The sequence below is a fragment of the Manduca sexta genome, chromosome 11, assembly GCF_014839805.1.
Source record: "Manduca sexta isolate Smith_Timp_Sample1 chromosome 11, JHU_Msex_v1.0, whole genome shotgun sequence".
NCBI classification, from domain to species: domain Eukaryota; kingdom Metazoa; phylum Arthropoda; class Insecta; order Lepidoptera; family Sphingidae; genus Manduca; species Manduca sexta.
This window is the reverse complement of record NC_051125.1, coordinates 4,844,048-4,863,165: the sequence shown is the minus strand read 5'-3', so window position 1 is coordinate 4,863,165 and position 19,118 is coordinate 4,844,048. Positions and strand designations below refer to the sequence as shown.

The 19,118-nt window shown below is 33.8% G+C and overlaps 2 protein-coding genes across 2 annotated transcripts in view; both read right to left on the bottom strand.

The window, feature by feature from the left end:
* LOC115442429 (protein sprint) overlaps positions 1-11,630 on the bottom strand; it is a gene marked incomplete at its 3' end in the record, with an annotated part of 260,741 nt that extends 249,111 nt beyond the window's left edge. Inside the window, 1 exon segment of the mRNA XM_037437367.1 lies at positions 11,346-11,630.
* A 656-nt stretch (positions 11,631-12,286) lies between these two features.
* LOC115442284 (general odorant-binding protein 19d) lies at positions 12,287-18,711 on the bottom strand. The gene is made up of 8 exons (XM_037437578.1): positions 18,629-18,711; positions 18,158-18,325; positions 16,222-16,339; positions 15,746-15,831; positions 13,763-13,930; positions 13,009-13,126; positions 12,784-12,869; positions 12,287-12,384 (listed from the first exon to the last, which is right to left on the bottom strand). The coding sequence occupies exons 1-8, from the start codon at positions 18,677-18,679 to the stop codon at positions 12,367-12,369; spliced, it is 813 nt and encodes a 270-aa protein (XP_037293475.1). The 5' UTR covers positions 18,680-18,711; the 3' UTR covers positions 12,287-12,366.
* Positions 18,712-19,118: the final 407 nt, after the last annotated feature.

The following is a 19,118-nucleotide window of genomic DNA, read 5'->3' as shown; positions in this document are numbered from 1 at the left end:
TATAAATACTTTCCGTACGTTCGCGATCGCCTAATTAAAACTTGGCTAGAAATAGATTACTGTGTATCGCAATTTCTTACCGGCCATGGTAATTTTAAGGGTAAACTGTTCTCATTTAGGCTGGTTGATTCTCCTGCGTGCCCATGCTCTACACCTGGTTACGAGGTTGAACAATCTGCTCATCACGTACTTTGGGAGTGTGGTCTCTGGCATGAAGAGCGCAACATCATGTTAAACAGTATGCAAATAACATCTGGGGTTGTATACTACATGGACCTTGTTGAGACTAGACGGAATTTCCGTGCTTTCCGGCGTTTTTGCCATGCCTATTGTAATCAAATCTAACAGCTCATGTGATAGGACCCTTTCATTTAATTTTATCCGTGGTGCTTTATAACTAGCTTATCTAGTTGTAAACGTCCCTATCCTTGAGGTTAAATCGCCTCCTTACATCATGATTTTGTCACCCGCATTGCTCTAGAGGGAAGTGGACAATTAATATTTCCAACTCCTCCCTATTTTTTCTATTTGATTAATTTCGTTGCGGGATAATGACATATTAGTTTTCCCTGAGACTCGCCGAGCTTCACTGCTCGGTGTCACAAAATGCGTGCCACTGCTGATCCTGGCTTACAGGAGTTGTAGTGGTGGGTGTGAGGGCGGGAAAGTCTCTAGAAAGTGTAATTAAATAAATTTCAAACTACTTTATAAACATTCCAGAACTCTCAAATAGTTTACCTTTCCCTTTTTTAAAATCCAATCTATTTTATTCTCCATCACACCTAAGTAGCATTCCAAGCCAAATAATTCCAATAGTAAGTCACAAATCACCCGAGTTATTTCTATAGATGTCAGATTACGAGTCGATCTATCTCCGCGACACCTCTGCATTGCCTCCACGTGGCCTTTGAAGAAGACATTGATCGATGCCTTCTCAATCTGAGAAATTACGTTTGAAGAACACGTTTCGATTCTGAGTAAAGATTGTACGAATTACCTCTTCACAAGTGTCATTAAGTTTTTGTGGAGTTTAATCACAAGCGAAACTACTTCACAAGTTTTTATCCTAGCAGTGACAGTAAATACTTACTATGTGATGCAAATTTCAACGTACCGTCGCGACATTCGCTGGTCACTATTCAAATGAGTCTATTAAAAAGCAAACGTCTAGTATACTTCTTCCAGTAAAACATGATGCGGTACCCCTCCTATTCTTGAAAATGTAATATGTGTAAACGACTGTAAATTTCGAAATAGAACTAGTTATCGGATTTTATCGTTTTTTTTTTATATTTTAATTTTGCCCTGAAGTTTCGAAGGCAGCAGCTTACATGATCATGGGGCAGACTAAGGGATTGTCGTCTGAAAAATCAGTTACAATATCTACGCACTTTTTACAAATATATAAAAACTATTATTTGACGGTCCGATCTACGCAGATCGACCTCATAGTGTCTTGTAGTGTGGCAGCCGAGCTGTTGAGCTCCCATTTAATTAAATATAGAACAAGATCACATGCATGCATTGTGCAAACTTCCAATAATACCAGACTATAAGCTTCTCGGTATAAAAACATACGGTATTTTTCTCATAAAAATACACATATTTTGTCTATTAATACCTCCCGAGAAATTTTAATAGCCCTTCTTTTCCATACCATGGTGCGTCGCTTTTATTATATTTACACAAAAAAACCGGACATTTTTCCATGGTAATTGAAAACCGGACGGCAATTTCAGTGAAAATAATTGCTTGGACCATTAATCGTGGTCAGGCCATTTACCCGGTACCCTCTCCCTTTTCTATCTATCTAAGGCAAACGGTGAAAAGCAGCACTTTTTTTCACCTATGGATCTCGTGAAGAATTTAAGATCGTAAAATAAAAGGGGGTTGAACGTTCGCTGTGGTGTGTTGGAAAATGTTACATGGACAACGAATTTAAAGATACTAGATGAGACACAGGTATTTTTAGAACAATAAATGTTAAAGTATAAGGCGATTATTAATAAATTATTGCAGGAAATAATGGATCAAGTTGAATCAAATTCTTTATCTGAATGCATGTTGCAAATATCTTATGTATTATAAATAATTATTTAATTATAAGACATAAGATACACAATAAATAACACACGCAATTAATAACAATGCAACACGCATATAATTTCATTTTTTAATACTTATATAAAAAAGCTAAATTGTGTAATATCTAGAAAATTTTGAGTTTATCAATTCACTTTTATACTGTGTTTTTACCTGAACTAATTAATTATGGGTACAATATACGAAATCAACAAACAAAAACCTATATGTTCTACTTACGATGTTAATTCATCTAGCAAAACTTTACGTCCATGTCACAACTTGAATTTTATTGGCGGGCGCCTGATATATCGCGGTGCCAATCGTAAATCTGTTGTGGTGAAATAAATAATTTAAACTAATAAAACGGGCCCCGTAGTACTAAGGTGGAAGCTGTTTTAGCATCCGTTCACATTCAACGAACAACGATAACATGAACGACTCGACCTCTGAAAGCAGAACTTCTGGTTTTTGAAGCCAATTTTGTAAGTACACATATATTATTAAACGTTGCGGTAATATATAGCAGCCGACTCCTCGACAGACGACTTTTTTCGCGTTAATACGTTCAGTGTGAACGAACCTCATTCGCAACATATTCGAAGAAAGCCCTGATAGCCCTACAAGGAAATAAATAAATTATTCCTTCTTAAATAAACAGGTCACGCTTTCGCTGTGAGAACTTAAGAAATAAAATATTAACTCTGCTTAAGAAATTAATTAACACTCCAAAACGGGAGGCGGCCTTCTTTATCTCTTGAGATGTTCATAAATCCGTAATGAGGAATGGCTGACCTTAAAGCGGAGGTTTTAAAGTCACAAAGACGCTACAAATTAAATATAGCGTAATTAAATAAATAAAAAATACCGAATAAATATTTAAATACAACTGTATTCTAATATTAAGATATATACGATATTCTATTGCCTATCCTATTAAATACTAATTAGAAGTATTCTTCTAGAAATCAGCTGATTCCAAATCATTTTCAGACTAACTAGCACGGGATCACGATCGTGTGTAATTGTTCGAAATAAAAGCTTTCAAATGAGATCATATTCTATTATTGAAGGAGAGAAGATCAAATTATTGGAAATATTGCGATTGTTTCAGTGAATGTGTATACGTTATCCTGATGAAGTGTTCCATTTTAACCCTTTACAATGTTAGCTTAAGGTAATGTTTTACGTAACAATCACAGAATCAAAATTTCCAAAGCCGTCTCTACGGCACGGCTTGTATTTGAAATTGTCCGGATATTAAGAATGTTAACATTAAATTCGTTAGCTATGAATATTCAGTATTATTTTTGGAACATTCTCTAGCATCAGACAGAAGCAAACTTGTTTATTTTCTCAGATAGTCGGGATTTCATGTAGCGGTAACCGCTCGACATCCGTCTTAACTTCCTTAGATTTAAAGATAACTGGTTTCCGAACGATAAATGAAACTATACCACGTTTCCTATGTTAAGAAATGAACGAAATTAGATACAGTAGCTTACACTTTTATGATGCACTAGCTTTTGCCTGCGGCTCCGCCCGTGTGATAAAGTTTTCTGGGGTAAATATTTGCCCGGGACAAATAGTAACCTATAATACTAAGGAGTAACTTGCTAATAGTAAAAAAAATCGGTTTATTAATTCCTTAGATTAAGGCGTTTAAACAAACAAACTATTTAGATTTGTATATAATTAGTATAGATATCAAGTTCCATTTTATATTTTATAATAGAGATACAGAGTTTTGATTAAAATATTACTTTTCATTATTTATTTTTTTCTAGGCTATAGAGCCAACGTCTAAAACCAAATAACTAATTTAACAAATAAAAATATATATCACATTACATTTATTAATAAATAATAATGTGTATAATTTTACAAACCTCCACATGAAAGTAATTAAGTGTAACATAAATAACAAAAGTTCCACGAGAACAATATGGTAACTTTAATAAACGGCTAGAATACTTGCGTAAGTGCAGCCCCATTGCTCACAATGAGACATCCACAAACAATGCCATAACACAATTAATTTCTCGGAATATTCTATTAATTCTACACCTAACCGCTAAGAAAATAGGATACATTTCAGATAATTTCCAGATACAGTCACAGAAAACGCATTATGCAGCACGGAAACGCATTGCTTTCTAAACGTTAGTATTACACGTGTTTTTGCCATACTCGCTGCGGGCGATAAACACTTGTACACCACGGGAAATCTTTCGAAATATCCTGTACAACATTCGAATAAGTTTTGATCCGGTGGATATTAGACAGGCGTATAAATTATAAAGATAATTATAAGTAGGTAGTTTACCTCTATGAAATAGCTAAGCTCCTAGCGCGGGTTTTATCTTGTTGTTTTGTCTATTTTCGTCGCCAAATAGCAGAATATCTGCACTATTGTATCCCAGTTTGCAGCATGTTTTTGAGTTAGTATTTTTACTTAAATTATAATGTTTAAAATGAAATGTCTCAGAGAGATGTGCTCAATGCATTAATTAATCCAATGCGATTGGCAATGGCAAATCAAAAATGAAAAATATTTTTTTTTAATTCGTAATAACTAAAAATAAACTGATTACCTTCTTAAAGATCCTGCATTCTTGCAGGTTTGCGTATATGCATCACGTAAGCAATAAACTAACTGACTTATTTATATGCGTCATAAACTGAATCAAAGCTGGCATTCCTCTATGTCATCATGATAACAAGCTTGAAAACAATTTTACAAATGGGCTGGAATTTTAAAACCATCTTCAGTGTTCAACCACCATGTAACAATCAACATGACCATCATTATAATTTATTATGAACAAAGCCAGTGAAACTGCGCAACGCAGTCAACAGGGTGTGACCGTATCTTGGACCATTGTTCCAACTTCTGTCAAATTGTCAACGAACCCCCTCTTTCTACACGTCGGTATTATAAAGAATACTCGACAATCCGCGCACATAACTGCACTGTCATAGAGAAATACTAAAGTGTTTGTGAAGTGATTCGACATGTCTATAAGGCATCGGTGTCTCGTAATTTTATTAATTTTAGCATCTAAAGTATATGGTATAACTAATTCTAATTTCAACGCCAATATAAGGGAGTATTCAGTGGCCGGTCACGATGTATCAGTAAGTAGCTCTATTTCCTATTTTTTTTTTAAACCTGGTAAATGCAGTTTAAAAGCCATTAACGGAAATTACGCTCACCTCGCTGTGGTCGGATGCCGAACCCATCGGCGTCGGATGCATACGTATTAGCATTTACGCTTAATGTTTTCCTGTAAAGTTTAGACTTTTTTGGTATATAAATTATCAAGAGTCCAAAAATGTATCATGATTTATGTCAGATATAAAATCGTAATATTCACATAAAGTGTCAAGAAAGTAAAATTTATAGTTTCGGCATTTTTCCTTAGATTATAATCTGTCGTAACTTACGATTGCATAGTTTTTAGTATCCTACATTTTATATCGTTGTTTCAGAACGCAACCAGCATTAAAACTCTTCAAAAGGACTTAGAAAGGTATGCGAGCTTCGCACCCGCCAACAGCCCAGTAAATTACAAGGTACAGACCACAATATCGTTATCAATACTATTTATATAATAATACTGTAATTACTGGCACGCCGGTAATTGTAGCCGCCATTCTGACTATTTAAAACGCAACAAGACAGGCCGAGGTTGACGGTGGGAATATCACTGGTCCACATTCCAGATAACTTGTCCGAGCGGAAACGTGAATCAACCGGCGGCCAATACATATTATATTACTGATACTGAAATAAAAAAGGTTCAATTCTCAGTATTGTATAGCTGCATAGTTGAGGGTATTTTCCCGTGACGACCTCGACCTCTGTTAGATCAGATCATTTCTTTGTATGTTTCGTGTGAGGTTGTGTGTTTCAAGTGGAACGCTGTTCATGGTTCATAATAACCATATTTTTTTTAACAATGTTACTCATTGGAGTAAGCACGTAAAAGTGTAAGATAACCAGCTAATGTATGTAACATAATTGCATAATACAAGACTATATAATATAATGTCATTACATCATCAACCAATAATAAACATACAATATTATTGCCTATAAAATCCTGGTTTGAAAGTAAATAAAAGAAAAAGTAAATTGAACTTGATATATCTGTCACTTGTAAGACGTGTAGGTTCAAATGTCGAACACGATACGAGTCGCCGCGGGAGAATACACTCGCGTATCAAGTATTTGTAGCAAATGTACCTTCTGACTTCGGGGCATTTGGGGATCATAACCTTATAAGGCGGAGAATAAAAAAGTATAGTATTGACGTCAATACAAGGCATCTTTGTGTTTGTCGATATTATGTGAGTAAAACAGTAGATATAAAAATATTGTGTAAGTATTGTGAAAACGTACATGTACTCAAAAGAAACAAGTAGGAATTTATTGTTTGTTTAAAAGCGGAAAAGAGTAGAGCTCAAGTGCATGTTGTAGGGCACCTAAATTTTAATATACAAGAACATAGAAGACAACTTAGTTATTACTTCAAGAACTAATCCTATTAGGTATAGTAAATCATATTTTACGGCTGCAGTAATTAATTAATTTGCAATTAGAGTCAAAATTCGTTACAATTAATAATAATGACAACTTGAGAAAAAGAATTTTAAACGAAATACACGCTGCAAAACCAACATTGACGGCAACAATATTCCATACTCCGATGCATAGATAAAACGCCTTGTAGCAAAATGCTGGTATATAAAGTTAAATAGAACAAGGGAAAAGAGGCCTTAAGGACCGTGTGAAAAAGAGCATTCAGACGATCGTATCGGGCCATCGGACCGTGGATCCACGCTCTAATTGGACTCAATTATTTTAAAGGGAAAAAGTTCAGGAAAGTTTTAATAATCGCCTAAAAGTAATCAATTGATTTGGATTTGATAGGGATTCATTAAGATTATTTATAATTTAAGAAATAAAAGTGTTCTTTTACGCCGCCGATTATAATTAGTTATTGCACAATATTTTATATCACCTAAACCAATTCATCATAATTCTATTTCCACGTAGATAAATTTATTTTAGAACAGGGTTCCAGAATGTTTAGCATTCGTGTTGGTTGTTTAACATACATTACGAAGACACTATTGTCATTGACAATAGAGATCGTCACTAACCGCCATACCCAAAATAAGTGCGGGCGAGATGCAAATGTTCTTATTAAGAGTAACAAGATGTTTCCAGGAAGTACCAGACAGCGTGTTGTCCAGTACGAGCCATAGTCGAGGATTGGTGCATCATGAACATCCAGGTTAAATCTATAATTTCAACTTTTTACGAGCACGAAAATGAATCTCACATCTGATGGTAAGCGGTATAGCGTCCAGTTAGAGTAACGCTTGACGAGAGATTATTGTGCGTCGTTAGTCGACACAATTATGCCGGCCAGATGGAACAGTGACAACACACTTTTACACTCAGATAATATTTTTTTAAATAACAGACCACAGTATTGATAAATATAACTGAGTGATGTGAACAGGTCGCGTGATTGGAAGCAGCACGAATACATAAATAATAACACCTATAATTTGTATTACAATGTACCGCTTGGCACTGTTCTACACTCAATATTTAAGAAATATTCGAAAAATATAAAATTTCTTCTTTGACATTACACTGCTGTTTTTGTGCTGTAACATTGGGTTTAAATAGATTTAGAAACTTTAAATGTTCAAGGCACTCTATATAGGGCCTTACTAATATACGTTGTACACGACTGATAGCTATAGTCTTTTATCTTGCTTTCTCTGACATTAAACGTCATTCGACATAGCAAGAAAAAACACTGAATAACTAAAACAGACATATACGTTTATTAATAACGCAGTTAGTATACTTACTTTAGCATCAATGCAATTGTTTTGCCGGCGACAACCTAGTTGAGAGTGGAATGGACTGCCGAGACGAATGTCCGCAGGTTCATACCCAAGGGCACGCACCTCTAACTTTTCCAAAGTAATGTGTGTAATTCATTGTGAATAATCACTTGCTTTAATGGTGAAGGAAAACATTGTGAGGAAACCTGCCTATCTGAGAAGTCCTCTATAAGTGTTTTAGGTGTATATGAAGTCTGTCAATCCACACTAATGCAGCGTGGTCGACTAATGCCTAAATTCTCTCAGTAGTAAGAAGGCCCGTGCCCAGCTTTGAAAGAGTAAATAATACGGAGCTAATTTAATTATTTTTCAACCTAACACTTGCAGAGTACCAGTCAATACACTTTTTATCACTAAAATGTTTCCTATAGAACAGCTGTTCATTGTTTTATTTAAACACATTTTTATGTAGGTTATGTGATAAGCGATTATGAGGACATTCCACATTACGGCCACGGATACGAGTACCATGTGCAAGAGCCGCATGATTACAAATACTACGATCATTACAACGGACATCATTACTCTGGACATCATGATCATGGACATGGACATCATATTGATCATGGACATGGACATCATAAACATTATGATCATGTAAGTAAAAAATCTCGCATTAGTGTTATTTTTTTTAATCTGGTGGGTTAAGTACAATTAATTTTGTGAAAAACTTTATGCTTCAGCATTTTTAAGCTTCTCAGGCCGGAATATTAAGAAAAAAATAGAATATATTTAGGTTCTAATAAATTTTAAAACTGGATTTCAACCAATTAATGTAGATGTGTTTAACAAAAGAAAAATGCTGAATTGCCTATTCTTTAAAGTATCACAATACAAGTATTTCTGTGTCCTATTTTAATTTATTGTAATTATTAAACCGCTTTTCCTTAAATAAAATGAATAATTGTATTTCAATGAGTTATTAAAGAGCCAGTAAGCAATTTCGTCCCACGCTGTGTTCCGGCTTAGCCGTTATTTATGTAGCCTAGGTCCTGGCTTCTACCACCTCTGGTACAACGTAAGGTAACTATGAATTATTTAGTGCCGTTCACTCTGATTGCGAAGTGATCTCATGTGATAAATGCTATATGTCGTTAATAATTCGACATTGAAATAAAACAACTCATTTCTACGCGATAGTTTTGAATAATCGTTTATTGGAAGTGAAAATTAAAAGACTAATCGCGAATAAATATGTTTCATTTCAATATCAAGCATTCGCGTAAACATAAAAAATCATGTTAATAATTATATTATTATTAGTTATAAGAAAAGCCTTTCCCGCTACAAAAATGCCCAACTTAAAACACAGTATGACGCCAGAGCCATATTTAAAAAACAGATTCATAAATTTCATTACTTCCCATGAGAGCATTTTCTTCGGTATAAAAATAGTCTAAGTTAATCCCGGTCATGATCTACCCGTTTGCCGAATTTCATCCAAATCCCTTTAATAATTTCTGTGGTTACTTTTAACAAACATCGAAACATTTACACAAAATTTCGCATTTATAATATTAGTACGAAAGTAAGGATAAGAAAGGAATAAGATCGTAGATCGTAGTGAATTACAATTACTTACTTATCAAACTGCAAAGATTTTTCTAAAGATTATTGTGTTTGAGTTTCGTTTTATACAATCGATAGAGGTTATACATTATATTTGACAGCTTGGTACCCAATACTTACTTCTAGCCTCACAATGCTTAACCACTACTTAAACACAAAATAAATTACTTTAGAATTTAGAATGTTTCGATTTAACTTTAAAATCGTTAAAATGGTTTTACCTCGATAACTCCACTAGGAGGCGCTTCGCACTCGATATGTACTACTATTTATTCATAAACCTATTGATAAGGTTTTATACTCTTTTGATAATTACCTCGTACTTAGTGGTAATGAAGTAAGTCAAGTACCTATTCATTGATTATAATACGTACGTGTGTTATAATGACTATAGACTTCCATTTTCAAAATTATGTAATTCGAAAAAAAAAAATTATAAAAATATCGAAAATTTATACGCTGTAATTGATGTAATAATTTCTTGTTTTATAATGACATAATTATACAGTAGGTATTGGTTAAATTACTCATTCGACCAGTTTGCTGCCGGTAAGCAAACCGACAACTTTGAGTTTAACTAAAAAGGCATAGCAATAAAACAGGATTTTTAATTACACTTAACAAAGAAATATTACAAGTTCAGTAAATTTCTATAAACATCTAATGACGCGAATGTAATTAAATAGATTAAAATAAAAATCTGGTATCAATTAATAGATTCCGTTATTAATTGCCGTGTCCGATTATGTACTTATCCGACTATATTTTTTAAATGTAAAATCTTTGTTAACAATTGTGAGCAATAAATTTAAATTAAATCTGCGAAGTGTTTTTGACTATTACAAGTTGTGTAGCAAAGAATAGTTAGATACGACAATTTTTTTTTATGAATTATACCTATTTTTTTAATAGGTTTTATGTAATTTAACTAATCTTTATTCTGGGAAGTTACGATTACCTCTTCCTAACTGTAAATACGAATAAAATACTAGGAAACCTCTACCACTTTGGTACTTATTCGAATAACGGCACCTCGTACATATGACTAAATTTTATGTGTTTTATTTCTTATATGGGAATTATAAATCTGTCATCGACAATAGCTACTGAAACATAGTACGCACAGAAGTTTATCTTTTAAAATTTATCAATTAAAACTATAAAATAAAACCTCTGATAAAGCGTTATGAATTTTAGACCTCGTTTCAAAACGCCTCCACTTGGTAATTTATGCTTTTTTATTTACAGGCTCTGGCAGCGAAGACATTGTTATGGCCCATTGCGGGTATAGCGCTTCTCGGTGCAGCTGCAGCTTTAGTCAGCAATCCAGTTCTTTTGCAACTCGGGGTGGTATCAGGGCGGCGGCGGCGTGACGTCGATCAAGTTTCCGGAACAGAATATATTCCCAATTTAAAAAACATACCAGACATAAGCGCGATACGGGAAAAATTAAAACAAGACGACCATGAAAATCAATTCAAAAAAAGAATGGCTAAATGGAACGCATTTAAAGAAATTAAACATCGGGCAATAACACCGTTTATACAAAAATCTATCGCACGTAAAGATATTCCTAAAGTTTATAATACCGAAGATTCCGACGATAGATTTATTCCTATACCAATAAAGATTAAAAATAATTAGAAAAAAAAATATGTACCTACTAAAACATTCATGCTTCTTCGGAAAAATATACTAGATATTCAATTATTTTCTTATTTTTATGTGAAATATTGGCGTCAAACTTATAAAAATTCCCTTACCGTATAAACGATGCACCGAGCACAACTTGTCAAAGAATTACACTACACAACAAATTTACACGATACACAATAAAATCGAAAATACACGTTTTAATATTAACTCGATTATTTTCACTAACGAATAATCACAAAACAACACATATTCACAAACACTATATTCAACCGATATTCACAAACAAAACACAGAGAAATATTGACAAAACAAACTATAAACAGCCGATTGTTTGGTTAAACGTCATCAAAGAGCCGATCATACGGTGCTTAGGTTACGAAAGGAGTGAAGTTCGAACTACCTACGCTTCGTCAGGCAATAAAGATCTGAATGAAGTTGTCCGCTCGATTTGTGTGTGTGCGTAGATGTGCCCAAGCGCATGGGATTGGGGGTTTGCTACGTCTGTGTGAGTCATGGCGTCGAAGAAAATTATTTTTTCTGGCTGAGTGATTACAGGTGTGGAGTCCTTTGTTAATGGCATGTAATCTAGGCTTAATAGAAAATAGCTTAATATATTCAAATAAATTGTTATATTTGAGAAATGTTACTGTATATACCGTAATTTTTTTAATCATACTTTTAATTTGAATGTTTGACTACCTTACTGCCATCTGTTGGGTCGAATATGAAACAGGTAAGCATTGCACACACTAGTTTACCGCGACTTTAATATACACAAGCAGTAAGTAGTTTGGTAACGTCGCAGCAGATGTCACTTTATTGTTATTAGGTTTCTTGAGCTGCTGCAATTAAAGAGGGGCACCCTATTAATGGTGTATTTAAGTACCAAATAGCAACCCCACTGATATGCAACGCCTATAGAAAAGAAAGTAATGAAGAAACGAGACGGAGGTAGGTTTCCAGAATCAGAAAGAAGAGAAAAACTGACGCTATCCGGAGTGTAAATATTAACGTCTAAGATTCATGAAATAGAGTGAAGTAATAATACTGTAAGGAGAATAAAAATTTTATTATTCTGATAATTATAATGTGGAATATAGTGGAGCATTACTTGCCATTTCTCTTTGTCTATACTTTGAATCCAAACTGAAAATAAAATAAAATTATATTTATTTATAAATTTGTTTAGACATCAATTACACAGGATTGAAAAATAAATCGTTATTTATCTGTCTCTATGTGCAACTACATTTTACTTATAGCAAAAATTAACAGTATTCATTTCGAAAGTGCTTTTATTATAATGATAAATAACTATTATCTGGTTTCTTTGGTATAGTGGGATGAAAGCAGTGCAAAAGGGTGAAGCTTTTTCTCAGCAAATAATACTAATTAACAAATTAGATTTCCTATAAGTATTCGTCTCTACTTGGTTAAAAAATACAAATGACTCGTGTATAACTATATTGATTTATCGTAGGCGTCTCTCAAGGATTTCAAGACCGACGTATTATAATCTCTATCAGTCATAATAATATTATATACCTTAGGAGCGTTGTCCAAAGTGCATTTAAAAATTAGAGCAGCCCTTTCACATCCTTTTTCTCCGTCACTGACTTCTACCTCATTAACTGCAAACAAATATATGTCGTCCATAAGTAAGTATTTATTAAGTCTATCGTGCTACTTTTAAGAATTTATAGGCGTTTAATCTAAAGTAGACATCAGGTAACTCTATAAGAAAAATATCAAAATGTTCTACTTCATTACCTTTAACACAAATATCAGCCACCTTTTTTGCATTTTCTTCCCGTTGGTCATCACCATTTTTGACTAATTTTGCTATTGAATAGGCATGTTCTAAGTCATAAAGACCTTTACTTGTCATCTGAAATAGGTATAAACGTTATACTTATTTATTTCACATATACCATTTTTGAAATTGCGTAGGAATTATTCGGTAGAAGCATTTTCACCTTTTTTTAGTGACAGGTTTTATAAAAAATCATTACAGCAGACTAAGAGATGAGGCAATTGTGTTTTACGTCCATAAGTAGGTATATAATTAATTATAATTTCCGATTATATTCCACAAGTATCAATTTATTACATTTCCTTTCACCGCCTTGGTGGCGTAGTTGTATTATGGTACGACTGCAGTACTGAAGTCTCGGGTTCGTTCCCCGATATTCGGTTTTTATATTCGGTGCATGTCCGAAATTTGGGATTTATGCCCGTTATGACCATAGTTTCGCCCCCTATCACATCATGGGAAGGTGAGTGCACCAGTTGCGCGTCTGCCCACACCTTCGGGCATATAAGGCGTGAGTGTGTGTGTGTGTGTGCCTAGATATTTTTTTTATATAATTTCAATATTGTATAACTACTAACTACAGAATAAGACATAATAGTAATTATGGTTCTGTAATCAATAAATCGTTTTTGCCTCTTACTTTTTAACTTCGTCTGAGTCTATTTTCCTAATTATTACCAAATAAAAGATATATACACTTGTAATACTTACAATACCTTCACTTCTGTAAGCGCACGCAAGCAAACATTTAGCTTCAGTGGTTTTTGGCACGACCAATTTTTGTAGTTGCATCAGCTCATTAAAGTCTACGGGATGGTTTTTTGAACATTTCATAACATGCTTCATTAATTCTAATTTTACTTCTTCATCTGTCAGGGCCTAAACCGAAAGAAAAGTATTATAAAAAGTAATTTTATTAAATTAGAAGAAAAAGATTTAGATACATAGTTTGCATTATAAATGACATTTTGATATTAACATTGAGAATCAAGCGAAGATAGCCTAGTTGGGTGCGGAACGGACTGCCGATACGAATGTCCGCAGGTTCGAATCCCAAGAACACACACCTCTAACTTTTTTAAATTACGTGTGTATTCTTTGTGAATTATCGCTTGCTTTAACGGTGAAGGAAAACATCGTGAGGAAACGTGCGAATCGAGCGAGCATACCTGAGAAATTCTCTAAACGAATTTTGAATGCGTCTGAAATCTATCAATCCGCATTAGGCCCGCGTGGTGGACTACGGCCTAATACTTCTCAGTAGTAGAGGAGGCCTGTTCCCAACAGTGTAACAGTGTATAATACAGGATAGATACTTACATAGGTATTGGCACATATTGCCAAAAATAACAATAAAATCTTCATACTAGAAGCACTATTGAAGCAGTAGTAACATAAATATTGCCTGTAATTCATTTTTATATTAACTGTATTGTATCAGATAGCATCAGCAATTTCATTTTAATAAATAAAATTGCCTATTTGATTACGTTTGACGGAAATTATTATTTTGCTAATAAATTATTACGATGGCAAAGATTTTGACAGGCGATTACTCTGGTAACCTTCATCCTCAATCGAACGATGAAAATGGTGAAGACATGTGTAAACATTTTTATCAACCCCTGTATGGGTCACCGAAAAGGAGTTAGTACAACGATCTTTCAGGAAGGCGATTTTAATTATAAAATTACAAGGAACTGTCTATAATAGCAGATTTGCTATTTGCGTTTTTATTCAAAGTTGTAACTAATATTCTCCTGTGTATTTTTTCCTCATAAATACCGGCGATGAATTCTCCTATGTCAGCTCATGGGTGGGTAATACTGCTCTAGGACGCCGGAATAAACACAAAAGAAATTTGCATAAAAATGAATCAGGGCATAGATACCTACTATCCATCCCTGACAGCTGCCACTGCAACACTTTTTCATCAGGATTGATATGACATACATTTTATGACACCTTTTTTATATTATTATTACTCCAGCGGTTTAATACCTACCGCAATCACCGAGTTTAGTCAATAAAACATGATTTCAGCCAATAAAGAATATTTATTTTAAATCATTTTCTCCGTCTAATGGTACAATCTTATTTTTAATACAAATCTTCATCTTAAAACTCTTATTTTATAGTTAAAGACCCCCGAGCTGAAATAACAATAAAAATATTAAAATTAAATTTTTAGATTAAAATTTTGAGTTTATAAATCAATTTGAGATTTAGAAACATAATAAAGCGAAAAATAGGTAAGTTAACCTAAAATATAGTAATACATATTATAATAGACCTCTAATTCTCAAACCAAATGCTTAAACATATTTAATGCATAATTCAGACTCTTATTTCGGTAATTGAGCTTCTAGCCATTAGAATATCTAGGAAACACTACGTAATAGTAGATCTCCCGAATCCGAGGGCTCGTCTGGGTAGGCTATCACCACGATATTTATTTTTACTGCCAAGCAGCGGTGTATATGCATTATTGTGTTCCGATTTGTAATCATTGTAATTAGTGGGCATTCTGAGACTTAACATCTTACGTCTCAGGGTGACGAGTGCAGAGTCACGCAGTACTTTGTAATTTAAAATTCTGTATGGCGTTGCCACATTCACGGGTCGTATCGCTTACCATCAGGCGAGCGGCATGATCGTCTCGTCATTCAATTCCAAAAAAAAACAATACTTAACCGCTGGTAAATTTTCTGTGGTACATTTGAAGAGCAAAGCGGCCCTATCGCAGCCTCTGTCGCCATCGGTCACTGGTGCGTCGTTTACTGTAACAAAAAGGCATGATGTACTACTAGTACTATAGGACAATTTGTAAGTATTTTTCTAAACGAATGCAGACACCAGGCATGAGGATGGTCGTAAAAAAAACTAAATCATTGTAGTCTTTGTTAGATTCTCGTGTGTAGTACAATGTCATGTGTCATGTCAACTGCTTTGGGCAGTTTTGGACGATGTCACTGCAATTTTATGCGTGGTGAAGCTAATAGCAATCCGGAAGATATTTTTTTAAAACTCATGATTTACCTACTGACCTAGTACCAAAATCTAGAAATTTACAACCAACGTGTTTTATAGCTGCTGATGGGTTGTGGTAAAAAACCCTTAGTAATAAAACAAAGTATAGCAAATAGGTCAGAATAGTTTACAATACTCACCACTTTTACAAGCTTCAGTGTATGCCAAGCCCTTCTTAAGCTCCTCGGAATTATCAGAAAAATAAGTTTGGACAATTTTATTCGTTTGATCAACATCCAGCATTCCTTTGTCGTCCATCTAAAACATTATACCATCTATATATTACGTACTAGATTTCGTATTACGTACTAGATTTTGCGTTCCGATCATTCGTTGTGTTCAACTGAATTGAACTGTCACCCATTCAAACTGATTTTGGTATGGTGTCAATATTGATGCTTGTGGTTGTGAACGGAGTGGCGCTCATAATATACTCGTAAAAACGCGAGTCTAAGTGTAAACCTGGATTTGAAATAAACAATATTAGCCAAATAAGTAAAATTATTTGTTGTTCAAGCGAATAAATTAGTTATAACATTGACATTTTGATATGAATGGCTGAACGGATCTTGATGAAATTTGGCTCAAAGGTAGATTATAATCTAGAATGACCTACTTTACCTCGGAAAAATATATAGCGTAAATTTTATCCTGCAAAATCTTTAACACGCGGGTGAAACCGCAAGCAAAAGCTTGTAAAAAATAAGTATTTTTTCCTTTAACCTTGATCTCTACGTTCACCAGGATATGTGTGTGTCTAATTATTATATACATCAAACATGGATTTTTCCACAATGTTCTGTAATTACCAAAAAAACTTCATATCCGGTAAATAGAGCCCGTAATAGCGGAACGCAAGAGGCATTGTCGAACGACCATATAATTGGGACAGTCATCAACAGTCAGCACCGACCTTGCGAAACAAGCATTTGTGTTTGTGCAATATCCGACATTTAATTTCGTCAATGGGAAATTTATTTTACATCGGCCTATTCTAAAAACACTTAAATTTTTAAATATTGCTCATACTTTAATAATGAATACTCATGTATGATAACTAACTTTCGGTTTAAAGTAAAAGGATGTAGGCAAATTAAATTAATACTTGATGGTCAATAAACCTATTAACACCCATACTTCCCATCATCATCATCCCATATTTCCGGAAGAATTGCGGATACATTGTTTTCAAAGCGAAAGAAATACATTGAAAATTGAGAACTTAGCCTATGTTCTTATTCCTCAGAGAATTCACCAATCTTGTTAAACGATAAAGATAGCTTCTTCGTGTAATTTTTTAAGTGTTGCCACTTCGGTGGATTTGTTGTTTCATTACTGTTAGCATAATTATACTATGCTCTTCAAGTCTGATTGTTTCTGGATGATATTCAATTGCCGAGGATGATATTCAATTAACAACACCTAATGCAATCATATGTGATATGTGATATTTGGGTTTTTCTGCTCAGTATCAGCCCGGAGTCTGGAATTTGTGCCCGATATGGCGATAGGCTCGCCCCTATCACATCATGGGACGGAACATACTTGGCGAAAAGTGGGTGCCCTAGTTGCGCCTCTGCATACCCCTTCGGGGATAAAATGCGTGATGTTATGTAATGCAATCATCAGGTGTTATTAATTTCTATTCATATATATTTACCAAGAGCGCACTATGAAATATATATTGGAGGCGACATATATAACCGTGCATATTTAGGCACATTATAGGATGTTATTATAGTCATACATACATCTATAAATACTGATAGCAGGCCATTGGTCGAAATTCGATCGTCGAATTAATATATTTGTAGGACATATTATAGGTCCATAAGTTTTATTTTTATTTAACATGATATCTCTTTATATCACTATATATATAGACTTAAACTGTGCCAAATCCCACTCTCTGTGCGCTTAAAAAACGCTAAATGGGGTACAAACGCTTTCTCTTCACATTTTTATACAAGAATATACCTATGTAATACCTATTAATGAAAACTAGTGAATGTTTTGATTATCGTCGTAAATAATATTACCTAAAGCTAAAACGGAACAAGAAACAAAGATTAATACCATCCCAGTTTTTTTATACACGCAAGCAAAAAGGCACTTTGTGGACTCCTTGTCTCCCATGTCTCCAGTTTTTAGTAGTTCCAGATCCTCATCAGTGATTGGGTACTTTGACGTGCATTTTACGATCATCTCCAAATAATTATTTTTTAAATCATCCAGAGTTTTCGCCTAGAATTATTAAAAACAAAATTAAAATCACTGCACATAAGTAATATTTACCTTTAACAGTATTTTCAACGTCCCACGTAGTTCAAAATATAAATAAGGGAAAAGATTCGTAAAACAAGGGAACAAAGATCAGAGATCACTCGTGTATTCATGACAATATTGTCTTAAAGTATGACTTTTATAATTTACTAGTCGTTTAATCACACTTAACAACATACAAAAAGATAAACAAAAACAAACACGATAGTTATATTAAAATGTAGTTAAAAGACTAAAAAACTAGTTCTTATAAGTTTTACAAACCTTGATGCATCCAATGAGAACTATGCAAGCAAAAAATTTAAGCACGTACATTTTTATATTAGAATTACAAAATACAATGCGTGAATTTGTGTAAAATGTCCCTTTATATAGAATAAATTTGCTAGTCCGTTGAATATAGGTGATAATCATGCCATTCATGAAAGTTAATAACGTAGTTTGTCATACATTATATAAAAATTAGGTTCCGGTTTGTTACTTAAATATCATGTTTTAACTTAATAATAAATGACATCACTGTAGATATATATATATAAAGGGGAATGAAAATGCTTGTGAATAATAAGATAATAGATTAGACGATATCAATTTTGTTGACGATAAACACTATACGGAAAGTGATAGTTATTTCAGCAACTACAATAAGTGCCAATTTCATATTAGTATTGTTTAGTTTCTATCAGCAAAGAAGTTGACAACGTCAGTGCGTCGCTTTAAATCTCATTAATTTATATATATTAACTAGCTTTTG